Source organism: Ranitomeya variabilis, chromosome 3 (assembly GCF_051348905.1).
Source record: "Ranitomeya variabilis isolate aRanVar5 chromosome 3, aRanVar5.hap1, whole genome shotgun sequence".
In the NCBI taxonomy this organism is placed as follows: Eukaryota; Metazoa; Chordata; class Amphibia; order Anura; family Dendrobatidae; genus Ranitomeya; species Ranitomeya variabilis.
The window spans coordinates 335,952,369-335,973,139 of record NC_135234.1 but is presented as its reverse complement, the minus strand read 5'-3'; the positions used below and the strand labels follow the sequence as shown (position 1 = coordinate 335,973,139).

Sequence of the window (20,771 nt, the reverse complement as noted above, 5' to 3'; positions counted from 1 at the left end):
ACGTGCTCACCACACATCTAGGTAAGTTCCCTTGGGGGTCTAGTTTCCAAAATGGGGTCACTTGTGGGGAGTTCCTACTGTTTAGGCACATCAGGGGCTCTGCAAACGCAACGTGACGCCCGCAGAGCATTCCATCAAAGTCTGCATTTCAAAACGTCACTACTTCCCTTCCGAACCCCTACGTGTGCCAAAACAGTGGTTTACCCCCACATATGGGGTATCAGCGTACTCAGGAGCAACTGGACAACAACTTTTGGGGTCCAATTTCTCCTGTTACCCTTGGAAAAATAAAAAATTGTGGGCTAAAAAATCATTTTTGAGAAAAAAATAATAATTTTTTATTTTCATGGCTCTGCATTATAAACTTCTGTGAAGCACTTGGGGGTTCAAAGTGCTCACTATGCATCTAGATTAGTTCCTTGGGAGGTCTGGTTTCCAAAATGGGGTCACTTGTGCGGGAGCTCCAATGTTTAGGCACAGGGGCTCTCCAAACGCGACATGGTGTCCGCTAATGATTGAAGCTAATTTTCCATTAAAAAAGCCAAATGGCGTGCCTTCCCTTCCGAGCCCTGCCGTGGGCCCAAACAGTGGTTTACCCCCACATATGGGGTATCATCATACTCAGGACAAACTGGACAACAACATTTGGGGTCCAATTTCTCCTGTTACCCTTGGGAAAATAAAAAATTCCGGGCTAAAAATCATTTTTGAGGAAAGAAAAATATTTTTTTATTTTCATGGCTCTGTGTTATAAACTTCTGTGAAGCACCTGGGGGTTTTAAGTGCTCACTATGCATCTAGATAAGTTCCTTGGGGGGTCTAGTTTCCAAAATGGGGTCACTTGTAGGGGAGTTTCAATGTTTAGGCACACAGGGGCTCTCCAAACGCGACATGGTGTCCGCTAACGATTGGAGCTAATTTTCCATTCAAAAAGTCAAATGGCACGCCTTCCCTTCTGAGCCTTGCCGTGCACCCAAACAGTGGTTTACCCCCACATATAAGGTATCGGCGTACTCAGGAGAAATTGCCCAACTAATTTTAGGATCCATTATATCCTGTTGCCCATGTGAAAATGAAAAAATTGAGGCGAAAAGAAATTTTGTGTGAAAAAAAAGTACTTTTTCATTTTTACGGATCAATTTGTGAAGCACCTGAGGGTTTAAAGTTCTCACTATGCTTCTAGATAAGTTCCTTGGGGGGTCTAGTTTCCAAAGTGGGGTCACTTGTGGGGGAGCTCCAATGTTTAGGCACACAGGGGCTCTCCAAACCTGACATGGTGTCCGCTAGCGATGGAGATAATTTTTCATTCAAAAAGTCAAATGGCGCTCCTTCCCTTCCGAGCCTTACCATGTGCCCAAACAGTGGTTTACCCCCACATGTGAGGTATCGGTGTACTCAGGAGAAATTGTCCAACAAATTTTAGGATCCATTTTATCCTGTTGCCCATGTGAAAATGAAAAAATTGAGGCTAAAATAATTTTTTTGCGAAAACAAAGTACTTTTTCATTTTTACGGATTAATTTGTGAAGCACCTGGGGGTTTAAAGTGCTCACTATGCTTCTAGATAAGTTCCTTGGGGGGTCTAGTTTCCAAAATGGGGTCACTTGTGGGGGAGCTCCAATGTTTAGGCACACGGGGGCTCTCCAAACGCAACATGGTGTCCGCTAAAGATTGGAGCCAATTTTGCATTCAAAAAGTCAAATGGCGCTCCTTCCCTTCCGAGCCCTGCCGTGCGCTCAAACAGTGGTTTATCCCCACATATGAGGTATCAGCGTACTCAGGACAAATTGGACAACAACGTTCGTGGTCCAGTTTCTCCTTTTACCCTTGGGAAAATAAAAAAATTGTTGCGAAAATATCATTTTTGTGACTAAAAAGTTGAATGTTAATTTTTTCCTTCCATGTTGCTTCTGCTGCTGTGAAACTCCTGAAGGGTTAATAAACTTCTTGAATGTGGTTTTGAGCACCTTGAGGGGTGCAGTTTTTAGAACGGTGTCACTTTTGGGTATTTTCAGCCATATAGAACCCTCAAACTGACTTCAAATGTGAGGTGGTCCCTAAAAAAAATGGTTTTGTAAATTTTGTTGTAAAAATGAAAAATCACTGGTCAAATTTTAACCCTTATAACTTCCTAGCAAAAAAAAAATTTGTTTCCAAAATTATGCTGATGTAAAGTAGACATGTGGGAAATGTTATTTATTAACTACTTTCTGTCACATAACTCACTGGTTTAACAGAATAAAAATTAAAAATGTGAAAATTGCAAAATTTTCTAAATTTTCGCCAAATTTCCGTTTTTTTCACAAATAAACTCAGAAATTATCGACCTAAATTTACGACTAACATGAAGCCCAATATGTCACGAAAAAACAATCTCAAAATCGCTAGGATCCGTTGAAGCGTTCCTGAGTTATTACCTCATAAAGGGACACTGGTCAGAATTGCAAAAAACGGCAAGGTCATTAAGGCCAAAATAGGCTGGGTCATGAAGGGGTTAAGGACGCACGTGAGGTGGGCATGGTCTCGTATTGTAGTCAGATTGTTGAGCATTATCCACTTTTCCCAAAACATCTGGACATGTTGTAAAAATTGGAGCTTCTTAACCCCTTAATCCCATATGACGTACTATCCTGTCGAGGTGGGGTGGGCCTTAATTCCCACCGACGGGATAGTACGTCATATGCGATCGGCCGCGCTCACGGGGGGAGCGTGGCCGATCGTGGCCGGGTGTCAGCTGACTATCGCAGCTGACATCCGGCACTATGTGCCAGGAGCGGTCACGGACCGCCCCTGGCACATTAACCCATGGCACACTGCGATCAAACATGATCGCAGTGTTTTGGCGGTATAGGGAAGCATCGCGCAGGGAGGGGGCTCCCTGCGTGCTTTCCTGAGACCCTCGGAGCAATGCGATGTGATCGCGTTGCTCCGAGCGTCTCTTACCTCCTATCCCTGCAGGCCCCGGATCCAAAATGGCCGCGGGGCCGCATCCGGGTCCTGCAGGGATTACTTCCGGGTCCAGTGCAGGCACTGGTAAGCCTGCAGCGCTGTCAGTCAGATCGCTGATCTGACAGAGTGCTGTGCAAACTGTCAGATCAGCGATCTGTGATGTCCCCGCCTGGGACAAAGTAAAAAAGTTAAAAAAAAAAAAAAAATCCACATGTGTAAAAAATAAATAAAATAAAAAAATTCCTAAATAAAGAAAAAAATAATATATTATTCCCATAAATACATTTCTTTATCTAAATAAAAAAAAAATAAAAGTACACATGTTTAGTATCGCCGCGTCCGTAACGACCCAACCTATAAAACTGTCCCACTAGTTAACCCCTTCAGTGAACACCGTAAGAAAAAAGAAAAAAAAACGAGCCAAAAAAACAACGCTTTATTATCATACCGCTGATCAAAAAGTGGAATAACACGCAATCAAAAAGATGGATATAAATAACCATGGTACCGCTGAAAACGTCATCTTGTCCCGCAAAAAACAAGCCGCCATACAGCATCATAAGCAAAAAAATAAAAAAGTTATAGTCCTCAGAATAAAGCGATGCCAAAATAATTATTTTTTTCTATAAAATAGCTTTTATCGTATAAAAGCTCCAAAACATAAAAAAATGATATAAATGAGAGATCGCTGTAATCGTACTGACCCGAAGAATAAAACTGCTTTATCAATTTTACCAAACGTGGAACGGTATAAACGCCTCCCCCAAAAGAAATTCATGAATAGCTGGTTTTTGGTCATTCTGCCTCACAAAAATCGGAATAAAAAGCGATCAAAAAAATGTCATGTGCCCGAAAATGTTACCAATAAAATCGTCAACTCGTCCCGCAAAAAACAAGACCTCACATGACTCTGTGGACCAAAATATGGAAAAATTATAGGTCTCAAAATGTGTAGATGCAAAAACTTTTTTGCTATAAAAAGCGTCTTTTAGTGTGTGACAGCTGCCAATCATAAAAATCCGATATAAAAAAAGCTGTAAAAGTAAATCAAACCCCCCTTAATCACCCCCTTAGTTAGGGAAAAATAATAAAATTAAAAAAATGTATTTATTTCCATTTTCCCGTTAGGGTTGGGGTTAGGGTTGGGGCTAAAGTTAGGGATATGGTTTGGATTACATTTATGGTTGGGATTAGGGTTAGGGGTGTGTCAGGGTTAGGGGTGTGGTTAGGGTTACTGTTGGGACTAGGGTTAGGGGTGTGTTTGGATTAGGGTTTCAGGTAGAATTGGGGAGTTTCCACTGTTCAGGCACATCAGGGGCTCTCCACACGCGACATGGCGTCCGATCTCAATTCCAGCCAATTCTGCGTTGAAAAAGTAAAACAGTGCTCCTTCCCTTCCGAGCTCTCCCGTGCGCCCAAACAGGGGTTTACCCCAACATATGGGGTATCGGCGTACTCGGGACAAATTGGACAACAACTTTTGGGGTCCAAGTTCTCTTGTTATCTTTGGGAAAATAAAAATTTGGGGGGCTAAAAATCATTTTTGTGGGAAAAAAATTTTTTTTGATTTTCACGGCTCTCCATTGTAAACTGTAGTGAAACACTTGGGGGTTCAAAGTTCTCACAACATATCTAGATAAGTTCCTTGGGAGGTCTAGTTTCCAATATGGGGTCACTTGTGGGGGGTTTCTACTGTTTGGGTACATCAGGGGCTCTACAAATGCAACGTGACGCCTGCAGACCAATCCATCTAAGTCTGCATTCCAAATGGCGCTCCTTCCCTTCCGAGCTCTGCCATGCGCCCAAACAGTCGTTTACCCCCACATATGGGGTATCGGCGTACTCAGGACAAATTGCACAAAAACTTTTGGGGTCCAATTTCTTCTTACCCTTGGGAAAATAAAAAATTGGGGGCGAAAAGTTAATTTTTGTGAAAAAATATGATTTTTAATTTTTACGGCTCTGCATTATAAACTTCTGTGAAGCACTTGGTGGGTCAAAGTGCTCACCACACATCTAGATAAGTTCCTTAGGGAGTCTTCTTTCCAAAATGGTGTCACTTGTGGGGAGTTTCAATGTTTACGCACATCAGGGGCTCTCCAAACGCAACATGGCGTCCCATCTCAATTCCAGTCAATTTTGCATTGAAAAATGAAATGGCGCTCCTTCCCTTCCGAGCTCTGTCATGCGCCCAAACAGTGGTTTACCCCCACATATGGGGTATCGGCGTACTCAGGACAAATTGTACAACAACTTTTGGGGTCCATTTTCTCCTGTTACCCTTGGTAAAATAAAACAAATTGGAGCTGAAATAAATTTTGTGTGAAAAAAAGTTAAATGTTCATTTTTATTTAAACATTCCAAAAATTCCTGTGAAACACCTGAAGGGTTAATAAACTTATTGAATGTGGTTTTGAGCACCTTGAGGGGTGCTGTTTTTAGAATGGTAGAAGAGACGTGCACTCTCGCTAGTGGTGGTGCAGACTGAACGTGGAGAATTCTCCAAGATATAGTCTCAAGCAAAACAGTCGCACTCAGAAAGTATCTTCAGAGTTTTAGCCAAACAAATGTTTTTTTTATTTTGAAAAACACCAACAAAATATATAGAAAAATTCACCGCAGTGTTGTAAGGTGTAAGGTAACGTTTCGACCCTGTGGGTCTTTTTTAAACCTTACTTATGGTAGAGGGAAATGAGCAGAGGGCATAATCCCAGAAGAGGTGCAGGAGTCCCGTTAGGGGCTATCCGTATGTCGCATCAGGCATCTGCGGTGGTAGTGGTGTCACACTTGGTTATTTTCTATCATATAGACCCCTCAAAATGACTTCAAATGAGATGTGGGCCCTAAAAAAAAAAATGGTGTTGTAAAAATGAGAAATTGCTGGTCAACTTTTAACCATTATAACTCCCTAACAAAAAAAAATGTTGGTTCCTAAATTGTGCTGATGTAAAGTAGACATGTGGGAAATGTTACTTATTAAGTATTTTGCGTGATATACAGTGCCTACAAGTAGTATTCAACCCCCTGCAGATTTAGCAGGTTTAATAAGATGCAAATAAGTTAGAGCCTTCAAACTTCAAACAAGAGCAGGATTTATTAACAGATGCATAAATCTTACAAACCAAAAAGTTTTGTTGCTCAGTTAAATTTTTATAAATTTTAAACATAAAATTGTGGGTCAATTATTATTCAACCCCTAGGTTTAATATTTTGTGGAATAACCTTTGTTTGCAATTACAGCTAATAATCGTCCTTTATAAGACCTGATCAGGCCGGCACAGGTCTCTGGAGTTATCTTGGCCCACTCCTCCATGCAGATCTTCTCCAAGTTATCTAGGTTCTTTGGGTGTCTCATGTGGACTTTAGCTCCTTCCACAAGTTTTCAATTGGGTTAAGGTCAGGAGACTGACTAGGCCACTGCAACACCTTGATTTTTTGCCTCTTGAACCAGGCCTTGGTTTTCTTGGCTGTGTGCTTTGGGTCGTTGTCTTGTTGGAAGATGAAATGACGACCCATCTTAAGATCCTTGATGGAGGAGCGGAGGTTCTTGGCCAAAATCTCCAGGTAGGCCGTGCTATCCATCTTCCCATGGATGGGGACCAGATGGCCAGGCCCCTTGGCTGAGAAACAGCCCCACAGCATGATGCTGCCACCACCATGCTTGACTGTAGGGATGGTATTCTTGGGGTCGTATGCAGTGCCATCCAGTCTCCAAACGTCACGTGTGTGGTTGGCACCAAAGATCTCGATCTCGGTCTCATCAGACCAGAGAACCTTGAACCAGTCAGTCTCAGAGTCCTCCAAGTGATCATGAGCAAACTGTAGACGAGCCTTGACATGACGCTTTGAAAGTAAAGGTACCTTACAGGCTCGTCTGGAACGGAGACCATTGCGGTGGAGTACGTTACTTATGGTATTGACTGAAACCAATGTCCCCACTGCCATGAGATCTTCCCGGAGCTCCTTCCTTGTTGTCCTTGGGTTAGCCTTGACTCTTCGGACAAGCCTGGCCTCGGCACGGGAGGAAACTTTCAAAGGCTGTCCAGGCCGTGGAAGGCTAACAGTAGTTCCATAAGCCTTCCACTTCCGGATGATGCTCCCAACAGTGGAGACAGGTAGGCCCAACTCCTTGGAAAGGGTTTTGTACCCCTTGACAGCCTTGTGACCCTCCACGATCTTGTCTCTGATGACCTTGGAATGCTTCTTTGTCTTTCCCATGTTGACCATGTTTGAGTGCTGTTCACAAGTTTGGGGAGGGTCTTAAATAGTCAGAAAAGGCTGGAAAAAGAGATAATTAATCCAAACATGTGAAGCTCATTGTTCTTTGTGCCTGAACTACTTCTTAATACTTTAGGGGAACCAAACAGAATTCTGGTGGGTTGAGGGGTTGAATAATAAATGACCCTCTGAAAAAACTTATCACAATTTAAAAAAAAAATAAAGAAATAACATTCTTTTTTGCTGCAATGCATTTCACACTTCCAGGCTGATCTACAGTCCAAATGTCACAATGCCAAGTTAATTCCAAATGTGTAAACTGGCTAAATCTGCAGGGGGTTGAATACTACTTGTAGGCACTGTATCTCTGTGATTTAGGGCATAAAAATTCAAAGTTGGAAAATTGTGAAATTTTCAAAATTTTCGCCAAATTTCCATTTTTTTCACAAATAAACGCAAGTTATAACGAATAAATTTTACCACTATCATGAAGTACAATATGTCACGAGAAAACAATGTCAGAATCGCCAAGATCCGTTGAAGCGTTCCAGAGTTATAACCTCATAAAGGGACAGTGGTCAGAATTGTAAAAATTGTCCCGGTCATTAACGTGCAAACCACCCTCAGGGCTTAAGGGGTTAAACATGGTGTTTAGGCCAAGAGTTATTTTGTTTTGTGCCCCAAATACGTTTATAAATGTGCATGGTTATGTCTTAAATGCATATCCTCACCAATGCACTGCCTCACCAACACTGGAGCTCCTGCAACCCTCAACCTATTGTCTCCTTCCCCATAATCCTGTAGAATGTAAGCCCCCAAGGGCAGGGTCCTCTCCCCTCTGTATCAGTCTGTCATTGTTAGTTTGCTTACTGTAAGTGATATCTGTAACTTGTATGTAACCCATTCTCATGTACAGCACCGTGGAATCAATGGTGCTATATCAATAAATAATAATAATATCCTGTATTTCTCTGGTGCAATTGAAGAGAATTGACATTTAGGAGCACAGCTAAAAATCATTCAGTCATTCGCCTTAACATCTTTTTCTTTTTGTTGGTTTATCACTTGGGGGAATGTGGGACCTCGTTGTAGCAGAATGGAGCGGTTACAAACATGCGATACCAGTGCTGAGAAGTTAGTGTGATAACACCCACACCTTTGCTGGGGCACCGAGTGTAGACTACCCCCTGGTGGGACCTGGTATCACCTACACCCTCCTCCAGTCCCTCAGGTCTCTTTCTGTGTCATGCCATCAATCAATCATTGCTTGTCTTCTGCACCCTTTCATTGCTGAATGTATACAGATAGCTCTGCTCTCTGAAGACTGACCTATGTAAATTTCCTGCACTGACTGGTTGGTAAACCTTGCACTTGGGTATTATTAATATAAGAGAGTTAGTAAAGACCACCCATTTACTGATATACTGTGCTATTTTATCTGCATTCGCACCTTTTCCTTTCCATTTACCCTGCTCTAAGTCATGCCATTTCCATGTTTATTATGTACGTGTCGGTCATAGACACATGAAGTAAGGGATTGTAAGACTTCAAAGGCAAAAATGGCGGGTGGTAATTGTTCTTTTACATAAATTGACCTGTAATCTGTAAATATTAACTGATCGGCAGGCATTTAACCCCTTAATGACCGCCAATACGTCTTTTTACTGACCTGAGATATGAGACTAGCATCTCCCCATACAGGTGACAATCCTGCAGCTGTCGGCTGTCCACTATAGCTGACAACTTGCTGCATCAGCCGCGATCAGTGTTGGCACCGTCCATATCTGTTTAACCCCTTAGATGCTGCTGTAAATAGATCATAGAAATGGTTAACAGTGCGGGGGCTTTCTATTTATCCTCATAAGCACCCTGAGATCATGATTGTGTGGTCGTGGTGGTTATGGCAGTTCATGACCAAATAGCGGCTTCAGTCTGCCGGCTATACTAACCTGTTCAGACTTAAGCGACATTCAGGTGGTAAAAATGCACTTTTTCATTCCTGTTATGTCACTTTGCATTAATTCCTGAAAATCACCTGAAGGGTTAATAAACTACCTGACTGCAGTTTTCAATATGTCAAGGGGTGCTGTTTTCAAAATGGTATCACTTTTGAGGAGTTTACCAATATATAGGACCCCCAAAGTCACTTCAAACCTGGATAGGTCCCTAAAAAATTTTTTGTAAATTTCCTTGTAAAAATGAAAAATTGCTGCTACATTACATTTTCCAAATGGTGCTGATGTAAAGCTGACATGAGGGAAATGTTATTTATTAATGTTTTTCTGTGGTGTGACTATTTGGATTAAAGGGATTACACAGGTCAACAAAAAAAAAAAAATTTTCTGGTGTCCAAAATATTTTAATGAATTTGGGGTATTTTTGGGGTGCTGATTCTGAATATGCTATCAGTTTTGCCAGATTGGCTCAAGTTTTTGAGATTTTTGGTATCTTATTTATAGCACTTGTTGGTAAATGCGACGCATCATCTCATTAATTTCTTTGGATTAGTACTTGAACTGAGCAGTTCTCAATATAGTTTTAATTTAATTTAATAGTGTTAATTAGTGTTCTAAAAGTTTGTTCATAGCTTGATTTTTGCACTAACTTTATGTTGTTGTCTGTTTTCCAGTGAAAAGCATGAACTCATCAAGAAGAAGTTGTCTTAACGATCCAGACTCATTCTGTTACATTTGTGGTGAATACACACTGCCAAAACATAGAAGAAACATAACAGACTTCGTAAAAAAAAGTGTATTTTGCCTATTTTGGGGTTATGCTTGGGGACCAAGACAAGTTTTGGGCACCACACATAGTGTGCAAAGCATGTATCGAATTATTACGAAAATGGAGCAAAGGACAAAGAAAAAGCTTCAAATTTGGTGTTCCAATGGTGTGGAGAGAGCCAAAAAATCATCATGATGACTGTTATTTATGGTAAACACAGGTACAGGCACATCTTCACAATGAGGGACAGGCCTTCTTGCAGATTCCATGTTACTCCCATTTTCGTTTCTTATGCTTATTGAATCCTTGCACTTGCACTGCACAGAAATAACAGTCATCATGATGATTTTTTGGCTCTCTCCACACCATTGGAACACCAAATTTGAAGCTTTTTCTTTGTCCTTTGCTCCATTTTCGTAATAATTCGATACATGCTTTGCACACTATGTGTGGTGCCCAAAACTTGTCTTGGTCCCCAAGCATAACCCCAAAATAGGCAAAATACACTTTTTTTTACGAAGTCTGTTATGTTTCTTCTATGTTTTGGCAGTGTGTATTCACCACAAATGTAACAGAATGAGTCTGGATCGTTAAGACAACTTCTTCTTGATGAGTTCATGCTTTTCACTGGAAAACAGACAACAACATAAAGTTAGTGCAAAAATCAAGCTATGAACAAACTTTTAGAACACTAATTAACAAAACTATATTGAGAACTGCTCAGTTCAAGTACTAATCCAAAGAAATTAATGAGATGATGCGTCGCATTTACCAACAAGTGCTATAAATAAGATACCAAAAATCTCAAAAACTTGAGCCAATCTGGCAAAACTGATGACATATTCAGAATCAGCACCCCAAAAATACCCTAAATTCGATGAAATATCTTTGGCACCAAAAATGCTGTTGACCAGTGTAATCATTCAAACTTGAAAATTGCTATTCTTTTGCAGTTTTTTGTCAAATTTCAGATTTTTTTTTTTATATAAATTAACACAACATATTGACCTAAATTTACCATTATCATAAAGTATAATGTGTCACGAAAAAACAGTCTCAAAATCACTGGGATGTGTTGAAGCATTCCAGAGTTACCACAAAAAGTGACAATGGTCAGATTTCAATAATTTGGCTCCGTCACTAAGGGGTTAATAGCCTGTTTACACAGGCAGACCACGCTCTGCGATGCGCACTGAGCAGAGTCTATAGAGGATCGTTCAGTGCGCGTGCTCGTTCGTAGTTCTCTGCAGCGCGAATGCTGTTTACACCAGACTGTGTGCTGCCGAGAACAATAATCTTTTGTTCGGCACAAATGATCATTTCACCGACAAACAAGCAAAACCAAGCCAGCTTACACTGAAAGATTATCATGAAACGACCGTTCGGTCAAGCTGAAGTTTAAGTTAACTTTTAGGGTTTAAAGGGAATCTGTCACCATTTTGAGTTATTACTGTGGGCATACAGGTTGTATACACCTGCAATTAGCCATACCTGTATGCCCCTTTATGGCCTTGTTCAGTAGAAATCATCTTTATAGCTTCAATCTTCCAGGCTAAGGGACGTAGGCTGCCTGGAAGATGACTGCTTCCATCCTTCATTATACAAGATTTCTCTTCAGTTTCCCTCTGAGTTCATGTGCGCGGCCAGAGGTCCCGTCCCGCACCTGTGCATTCTGCCTGCAGTATCCCATTGGCACCGTTCTGCCCTTCTGTGGGCGCGGTCTTTAATTTTGATGTGCGCAGTCGCCGGAGAGTCACTCACTTCCCATCCCAGTGATCTCTGGCGCGCACAGTAAAGGTGAAATCCCCACAGTGCAGAGGAGTGACGGTAGGCAGTATGCGCGGGTTTTCTGGCCGCACACATGACATCCAAGGAAACTGAAGAGAAAGGGAGGAGAAATCTGGTGTAATCTGGAGGCAGTCTTATCTTCTGGGTGCCCTACGCCCCATAGCCTGTAAGATTGAAGCTATAAAAGATGATTTATTTTTTTTTTTTTAACATCCAGGAGGCATACAGGCATGACTATATATATTAATAGCTCAAAAGAGTGACAGTATTCCCTTTAAATGTCAGAAAATAACAGGTGGGGGTTGTATAGTCTCAGACCCAGACAATTCCTTTAACTGCAACATTAAGTAATGTGCCTGGATCCAAACAACAAAGCAAAGTTTCCCTACTCAGTCATAGTGCTTCATCAAGGGATTTCAAGAAGTTTCTGCTGATACTGTGAGCTTTGCTATGCTAGCATGAAAAGTACAAGTTAGTCATCCTACTTTATTAGTAGCTTGTCCAAAAACAAAGCATCTTAAACCAATGCTACCCAGCATGAGGCTGATAGTACAGTTGATTGACCCGCCTTAAAGCTCCTCACAATAGCCTGGGGTGTTGTACGGAGATTGCGGAGTAGTTTTCAGAAGGTGGTGCTTTCCTCCCAGACTCCGAGGACTGGAATTCCGTCATGCCTCCTTCACCAACATGACTAATTGATTATTGGGAGGATTTGTCTCATATGGAACATGTTTCTTTCCCATGAAAGTTATATTGCTTTCATTGCAAAAGTGTACACATAATTATGGGCACAAGCTTGCGGTTTCCTATGAAAGCTTGCTAGCTGTAACTGCCGTCCTTTCCTGCTCCTTGGAGAAGAATGCTTTTCCAAAGATCCCATCCCTGTACCTGTAGACCATCTCGTTCTTGTTCCTACAGGACTAACAGTCTTAGCCCACGTTGGGGATTACAGTAATGTTTGCAGGTACTAATGTGACGTGCAGTATTTCAAGGTGTCATTGTTAAAGGGAAGTTCTCAAATTCTTAATTGGTTAAAGTTTCATAATGCTTATGAAAACAAGCAACTTTGTAATTTACCTCTTATTAAAAATAATCTGCCCTCAAGAATAGAGGGTTTTCCATTCTGCAGTTTACTGATGGCTGCCTAGGTTACAGGCCACCCTGCAGTCTCCGAGCGAACAATTTCCTTGTTAAGAATCTTCACCTTTCAGGCTCTACACTTTAGATCCTACTCTTGCCGCTTTGTTGCTGGCTTGATCAGACCAGCATTGTTCCCTTTGCACTTTTCCCAAGCTGCAGGGGGAAAGCTGCTTCTACCAGCTCCATGCTGCCGCCTAGCCTGACCATCTTTAGGAGCACACTACCTCCTGCAAAGTTGGAAGCCATGGACTGGGAGCAGTGCGATCCTGCAAAAAGAACAACCTTTTTTAGGGTGACACGAACCAGATGCATTGCGATATTGTGATATTAGTTGGTAGAGGAACCAATATAAACACTTCTTCCTTTTTTTTTTTTTTTGTTTATATATTTTTAAATAGTTATTCCCATCTTCAACATCTATGAGGCTTCCACATGAATGTGACTTGGCAGAATAGGCAGCTTGGGCAGTTATCCATTACACATGTCTTCTGAATAATGTTTGTTTGTGTTACCAGCATTTTGTCCATAGGTTCACTTTATTGAGCATTATATACATGACGTACATCAATCCTTTTTATATTTACATTCTGGTTTCATTGTAGATCTCACACGGGAAGAGGCTGTTGAGCTTCTAAAGAAATGTATTGCAGAGGTAAGAAAACTGCTTAGAATCTGTCACCAAATGTTGTTTCTTGTCGTTGATACGAATGGTTCTTAGTTCACTATAGAAAAAGTCATGCTGAAATAAGAGTCGGGGCTAATGACGTTATTTAACATAAGAGCTTGCCATAGACCTGATCGATGATGGTTAAGTGGTAAAGGACAAGCACACAAGCAGCATAACAGATGTAAAAACGCTTGTATGCCATACAAAAATAAGATGTGTGGTTGCCCTTTTTATATGGCAACCCACAGGTTTCTCAAATACAACCTGTTACTACATACTGCTTTTCGAAAGCTGTCTATCTTTTAGACATTGCAAACCTAGACAAGACAGTCTTAAAAGTCATCCAACTCATCACAGTGACTTGTGACATCTCATCAATTTGGCATATCTTCAGAATGTCTAGTCTGTTTACACCTTTTATTAGTTGGCTTATATTGATCTGTTAAGTTATGACGAATTGTGGTGAAAGTTATGCCTCATGGGATCATATTTTAGCCCATGTCCAGTGGTCCGGTAGGTCCCTCACCATGCCATAGAAATGTCTAAACATTAAAAATGTTATTGCTCAAATTAGGCCACAATTCTGACTCTGGTAGCATGATAAATCCTCTCCTTTGTGTAATGTAATTTGTCATTTTCGCTCTGAACTATCTTTTTATGAAAGACCCACATGCGCCCAACATTTACAGTGTACAAGGACTCTGTTCTCATCAGTCTGTTGTGACCGGTAAATACAAAGAGATCGGCTTTACAACACCTTCTTTGCTGTAAAGCGCTGCGGAATATGTTGGCGCTATATAAATAAAGATTATTATTATTATTATTATTTGCTGACTGCCATCTGACGAGTTCAGCGTTCAAGCCTAGTCCTAATATTTGCTTTCCTAGCAGAATTCAATGGAAACATTCTGCTAAATTTAGCCATTCAACCCTGTTTCTGATTCTTTCACATTAATATTTCTTAGCACCTTGTAGAAGGAGTTGCTTGCTTACACACACCTTATTTTTATGATTATTTTTGTCTTCCAGCTCAAGAAGCGGTTTATCCTGAGCCTGCCTTCTTTCACTGTGCGGGTCATTGATAAGGATGGGATCCATGATTTAGAGTCCATTCCAGCATCAAGTGTATAAATCTTCATCCCCTGTTGTTAATTTTTTACTTTGATTTCTACCACTTTTGAAAACTTGTTTCAATAAAGTCACCCAGTTAAGTATGGGTCTATAAACACAAAATTGTCTGAATGATATGCTTAAAGAACGATTTCAGTATTAACCCAATAACGGCCAACTACTGTAAATTTGACCCTCCACCATTGTAAATTACAGTTTATGGTTAAAGCTCCTGAGATCTTGCAGGATTGGCCACCGAGTATCAAACACTGTCGGGGACCCTGGGGAAAAGGCAGAAACACTTTATTACTGCCTCTATCTTCTCCTTAGCTGACTACATTGCTCTCAGTGAACAGTATGCAATGAACAGGCATTGACATTGCTGATGCTTCTATAGGACCTGACGACCTCATGATTAATGGGTGTCTGCCAGAAGTATCAGAGCTACTGGGCCCTAACAGACCCAGATCACTTCTGTCAGTGAATTTTGTCAGTTTGGGGTGTTGTTTTCCACTATAACCAGTTGGATCCACCACGTCAGCTTCCAGGCTCCAATGTAGAAGCGGTGCCGTATATCCTTGTGCCAGAGGAGGCTTTCCAGTTAACAAGGCATGTCATGAAGGATCTGAAAGCACCCTCTCACACGTAGCCTCACCTCATGGGGTAGGGAACTGAGATACCGGGCCAGGCTGTGGGAATATACCTCCTCACCCTCATTCTGGGCAGCCCTGGTCCTTGTTTCCTGTAGCTCTCTTCTTCTGCGGCCACGGCAAGATATAACAGCCGGCTGGGGGGAGGCCTCCAGCGGGACAGTAGGGCTGCTGCTGTTCCCAGGATCTTCCTGGCTGACTGGAGCTGGTGCAGCTGTGGGTGCTGGTGCAGCATCTGGGCCTGTTGTTGGCGGAGCTTCTGCTGCTGCAGAAGATGGACCTGGAGGGATGCAGCTGGAAGGATCAGAAGATGGACCAGCCACCTCTTCACCTTCCCCGACTGGATCAATGACGGCCTCTGTGTCGGACCCTGTCTCCCTCTCAGTGAGGTTGGACTGAGTTCTGTTATGAAAGTATGACCATAATAAAATTTAATTTAATATATGAGTATAAAATACATATGTGTAATGTGGTGTGATGTTTGAACTTACGGTCATACTGGGATCAAGAAATGACAGCCGGTCGTAATAGATGTACTGTATTTCTGCTTTGTAGGTGCGGAAGCACCACTCCTGGCCCGCTGCTGTCTTTCCCTCCTGCACTGGTCCCTTATGCTGCACCATCGTCTCATAACATCTTCTACTGCAATGACAGAGAAGAAAATAATGTATAAGGCCATTGTGCACAGTGGTACAACAAGTTTAGAGATTTTACATAGTTACGTGGCCTAGTAAGATGGATTTTTGAAAAATTATCTTCATTACTGATAATTTGATTACAAACATCACAATAGGATTTAAGAGGATAGTGTGAAAACCTGTTAGTTACTGCAGTTTAGTATATTATTTGAGAAACATGAGTGAACTTACTTAGTTGCAGCTGGCCCTCACATGGCCGCTGTCCAAAATCCTGAAAAAGGAGGCCACATATGCTCCTCCATGCCGCCTCTTTTCTGGCCTGGTTAGAATAGTGGAAAATACACCAAAAACAGGCAGAGATGTTTACCTGTCTAAATAGGCCTCAATACAAATGCACAAGCAGGGTGCAGCGGACCCAAACAAAATAGCAAATGCACAGGTGCAATACCTAATGAAACAGCCAGCCTTCAATCAGGGTTTGGCCGTGTGGTACACCAATGCACTGAGATATATACTGTGTATGTGGCGTGTTCACACAAGGAATGCAAAGCATCTGGCTCCAGCCTATTAATGACGCCCTATGGCGGGCTGCCCAGTGCTAAAATGCATCCTGTACGAACAGAGGCCACAGTGTACAGAACCATTTGGGCCCAACTGCACCCTGCAAAAAAAATAAGTGCAAAACAAAACATATAAATATATGTAAGGTATTAGTTGATATTCTGGCCATAATATGTAAGCTGGCAACCCACGTCAAGGGTCCTTACGTTTTGCCAGTCCTACTCTAACATGAAAAACACCAAAAAAGGAAAAATTCAAGAAAATACACCAAAAACAGGCAGAGATGCTTACCTGTCTGAATGGGCCTCTGGTTAGAATAGTGGGCATCTCTCTGACCTGAGATTTCTGGCCTTTCTTGCACCAGGACCAGCAGCATTTCCACATTAATTAGGGAAGCCTTGCTGCAGGAGACTCCGTGGAGGCGTGCGGCGTTCTGTTCTTCCGGGATGTGTGTCTTGCTTTTTAAGCTAATTAGCATGTCTAAGCTTCCTGATTTAACCCCTTAATCCCATATGACGTACTATCCCGTCGAGGTGGGGTGGGCCTTAATTCCCACCGACGGGATAGTACGTCATACTGTTTAATGCGACATCACGACTTAGTCGCGGTGATCGCATTAAATTTCCGGCGCCACCTTACCTGGAGGAAGATGGCGCCGACATCCCCGGGCCTGGCTCCACCCCCCAGGCCTCTGGATCGCTGTGATTGGCTGTTCAATTCTGAACAGCCAATCACAGCGTTCCTCATTGTTTCAGCCAATCAATGAGGTCGCAGGCTAGGATCGAGTACCGATGTACTCGATCCTAGGGCCAGGCACCGGCAAAACCCCCCCGGATTGGTGCGATCGCCGATCGTATCGATCGCGCCAATCGCAGGGCACTGCGGCGGTATTACCGCCGCTGTGCCCTGCTGTACTGGCCTGGATCGGTGCTGCAATAGCACCGATCGTAAGCCAGAGCCTAGTGCAGGGCCTGCAGGAGCTGATTGGCGCGATCGATGCGATCGACGATCGCGCCAATCACGGCACAGCGGCGGTATTACCGCGCTGTGCCCGGCTGTTCCGTACGCCCTGCTCCCTGCTGTCCCCTGCTGTAGCGGCCTGGATCGGTGCTGCAATGGCACCGATCACAGGTCAGTGACTAGTGCAGGCCCAGCAGGAGCTGATTGGCGCGATCGATGATCGCGCCAATCACAGGGCACAGCAGCGGTCACGTGACCGCTGTGTGCCCTGCTGGTGACCTGGCAGTGACCTGCCTAGGATCAGAGGGATCCTAGGCAGTTGCCATGGTCACCAAGCCCTGCAGGGATTGGTGGGATCGATGTTATCATTCGATCCCACCAATGACAGCTCACAGCAGCGGTGTGACCGCTCTGTGACATGTCTGTCACCTGCAGGTGACCTGTGTGACCGCTCTGCAGGGGTCCTCACTCTAGCTGAGGGACTCCTGCTGAGCGCTCACACAGCCAGATCCTGTCTTGCTGGGCCTTGTGGTGCTACAGAAGCCTGTAACACCACAATCCCCTGCGATACAAAAAAAGCGAAAGAAAGAAGAAAGAAAACCAAAGAAAGAAGAGAGACTACAAAAGGTAAGTGCTAACAGCCCCTACCCGGTCTCACTTCACCCCCCCCCCCCCATCCACCCATCCCCCCCCTTCCCCCCTCCCCCCTCTTTTTTACCCCCTCCGTTGATGACGCAGTTCACCGATCAACACTCGTGCTCGCTTTCTTTTCAGCAGCCCCCTTTGCCCAATTCCGTACACCCATCCCGCAGCCGCCAAACTTTGATAAGTGACGCAGTTCACTTATCAGAGCTTGTGCCTGCCATTTTCCTTTTTTTTTCACCACACCTGTGCGCACACCCAGTAGCCGCCGAACTTTGATAAGTGACGCGGTTCACTTATCAAAGCTCTCGTGCCTGCCGTTTTCTTTCTTTTTTTTCCCCCACATCTCCGTGCGCTCACCCCGCCGCGTCTAACCCGTGCTTTCCTTTTCTTTTTCTTTTTTTCCCCACATCTCCGTGCGCTCACCCCGCCGCTTCTAACCCGTGCTTTCCTTTTTTTTTTTTCTTCCCCACATCTCCGTGCGCTCATCCCGCCGCGTCTAACCGTGCTTTCCTTTTCTTTTTTTCTCCCCCACATCTCCGTGTGCTCACCCCGCCGCGTCTAACCCGTGCTTTCCTTTTCTTTCTTTTTTTCCCCACATCTCCGTGCGCTCACCCCGCCGCGTCTAACCAGTGCTTTCCTTCTTTTTTTTTCCTCACATCCCTGTGCACGCACCCAGCAGCCGCTGAACTTTGATAAGTGACGCGGTTCATTTATCAGAGCTCTCGTGCCTGCGTTTTTTTTTTTTTCACATCCCCGTTCACACACCCAGCAGCCGCCAAACTTTGATAAGTGACGCGGTTCACTTATCAGAGCTAGGGCCTGCTGTTTTAAACTTTTCTTTCACAGGTATTTTTTTTTTCCTTTAGCTTTTTCTTTTCAGAGTAGTTTTCACCAAGCACTATCCCCCCACACTTACACATAGTTACCAGTAAAGTACACCCAAGCACCACGCTTACAAAAAAAATGTCCCGTTCGTCCCAACAGCGCTATTCAGCGGAGGAGGCATATTCTTTCCTTGCCTCCGACACTGATAGCGAGGGAGAGGATCCCACTTTTCTTTATTTTTCTGATTCTTCCTCATCCTCTTCCCACTCCTCATCTTCCTCCTCCGGCCCTGCGGGACCGCCACGCAGACGCCGCAGGACAGAAGATGAGGCTAGGCCCATCGTTGATGAAGATGAAGCGCCCACCATTGCTGAAGACGAACCAGCCCACCCTACTGCGGACCCCATATGGACCTCGCCACCCGAAAATTACGAGCCACTGATTCCTGATTTTGTGGCAGAATCAGGAATCAAGTTTGACACCACCGGCCTCACAGAACTAGACTTTTTCAAAGTCTTTTTCTCTGAGGCTTTCGTCAACCTCATGGTGGAGCAAACTAATCTGTATGCTCGGCAATTTTTGGACCAAAACTCGGGTTCATCATATTCTAACTGGTCTCCTGTAGACGCAGTTGAAATGATGCAGTTTTGGGGCCTGGTCCTCCACATGGGGATCCTGAAGAAGCCTGAACTTCGGCAATATTGGAGTGTGGATATTTTATATAACACTCCAGTATTCAGAATGGTCATGACCCGGACGCGTTTTGAGGCCATCCATAAGTTCATGCATTACAACGATAATGCACGGTGTCCCGCACGAGATGACCCCAACTTTGACCGTCTGTTCAAAGTTCGGCCGGTCATCGAACACTTCAACAAAAAGTTTGCAGAAGTGTACGTGCCTCAAAGGGACATCTGCGTGGATGAGTCCTTAATTCATTTTAAGGGGCGGCTTAGATTCCGTCAATACCTGCCCAGCAAGAGGGCCAGGTACGGAATCAAACTCTACAAGCTGTGTGAGAGTACCTCAGGGTACACCCACAGCTTTAGAGTCTACAAAGGGAAGGACAGCAGGATTGAACCGCCTGAGTGTCCTTCTATCCTGGGAGTGAGTGGGAAAATTGTGTGGGATTTGGTGCACCCACTGCTGGATAAAAGTTATCACCTCTATACCGATAACTTTTATTCCAGCATCCCGCTCTACAAATCTCTCTTTGCGCGAGGTACCGCAGCCTGCGGTACTGTCCACAAAAATCAGAGAGGCCTCCCGAAGACGCTACTTGGGCAGATTCTCAGAAAAGGCGAGAGCAAAGCCCAATGTAGCAACCACCTGCTGGTTGTCAAGTACAAGGGCAAAAGGGATGTCCTTCTGTTGACCACCATACACGGTGATGGCAGCGCCCTCAGCACTGTACGAGGTACCTCTACACAGGTCTTCAAACCGGACTGTGTACTTGGCTACAACAAAAACATGGGGGTCGTTGATCTCTCCGATCAACTCCTCCAACCGTACAGTGCTTTGAGAAAGGCCAGGGTGTGGTACAAAAAGCTGTCCGTGCACATCGTACAAATGGCAATGCTCAACGCTTTCCTGCTGTCACGATGTGCACGCAACACCGATACGTCGTACCTTCATTTCCAGGAGGTAGTGGTTAAGGCCCTGATGTTTGGCACGAGGGAAGGAGCGGGCCCCAGTTCTTCTGGAACTGAAGGTGCACATATCGTACCAGGCCAGCATTTTCCTGGGGGTGGTCCCGCCAACTGAAAAAAAGGTAAACCGCAAAAAAGGTGCCGAGTGTGCTACAAAAGAGGAATTAGAAGGGACACCATCTATCAATGCGACACCTGCCCCGACAAACCTGGCCTGTGTATGAAGGATTGCTTTAAATTGTACCAC

At 43.7% G+C, this 20,771-nt stretch overlaps 1 protein-coding gene across 1 annotated transcript in view; it reads left to right on the top strand.

The window, feature by feature from the left end:
- The window catches only part of PSMB2 (proteasome 20S subunit beta 2), a 44,917-nt gene extending 30,198 nt beyond the window's left edge, over nucleotides 1–14,719 (top strand). The window contains exons 5-6 of the mRNA XM_077295809.1: nucleotides 13,422–13,471; nucleotides 14,516–14,719. Coding sequence (XP_077151924.1) covers nucleotides 13,422–13,471; nucleotides 14,516–14,617 — 152 coding nt within the window. The 3' untranslated portion in view covers nucleotides 14,618–14,719. The remainder of the gene's footprint in view (nucleotides 1–13,421; nucleotides 13,472–14,515) is intronic.
- The last annotated feature ends 6,052 nt before the right edge of the window (nucleotides 14,720–20,771 follow it).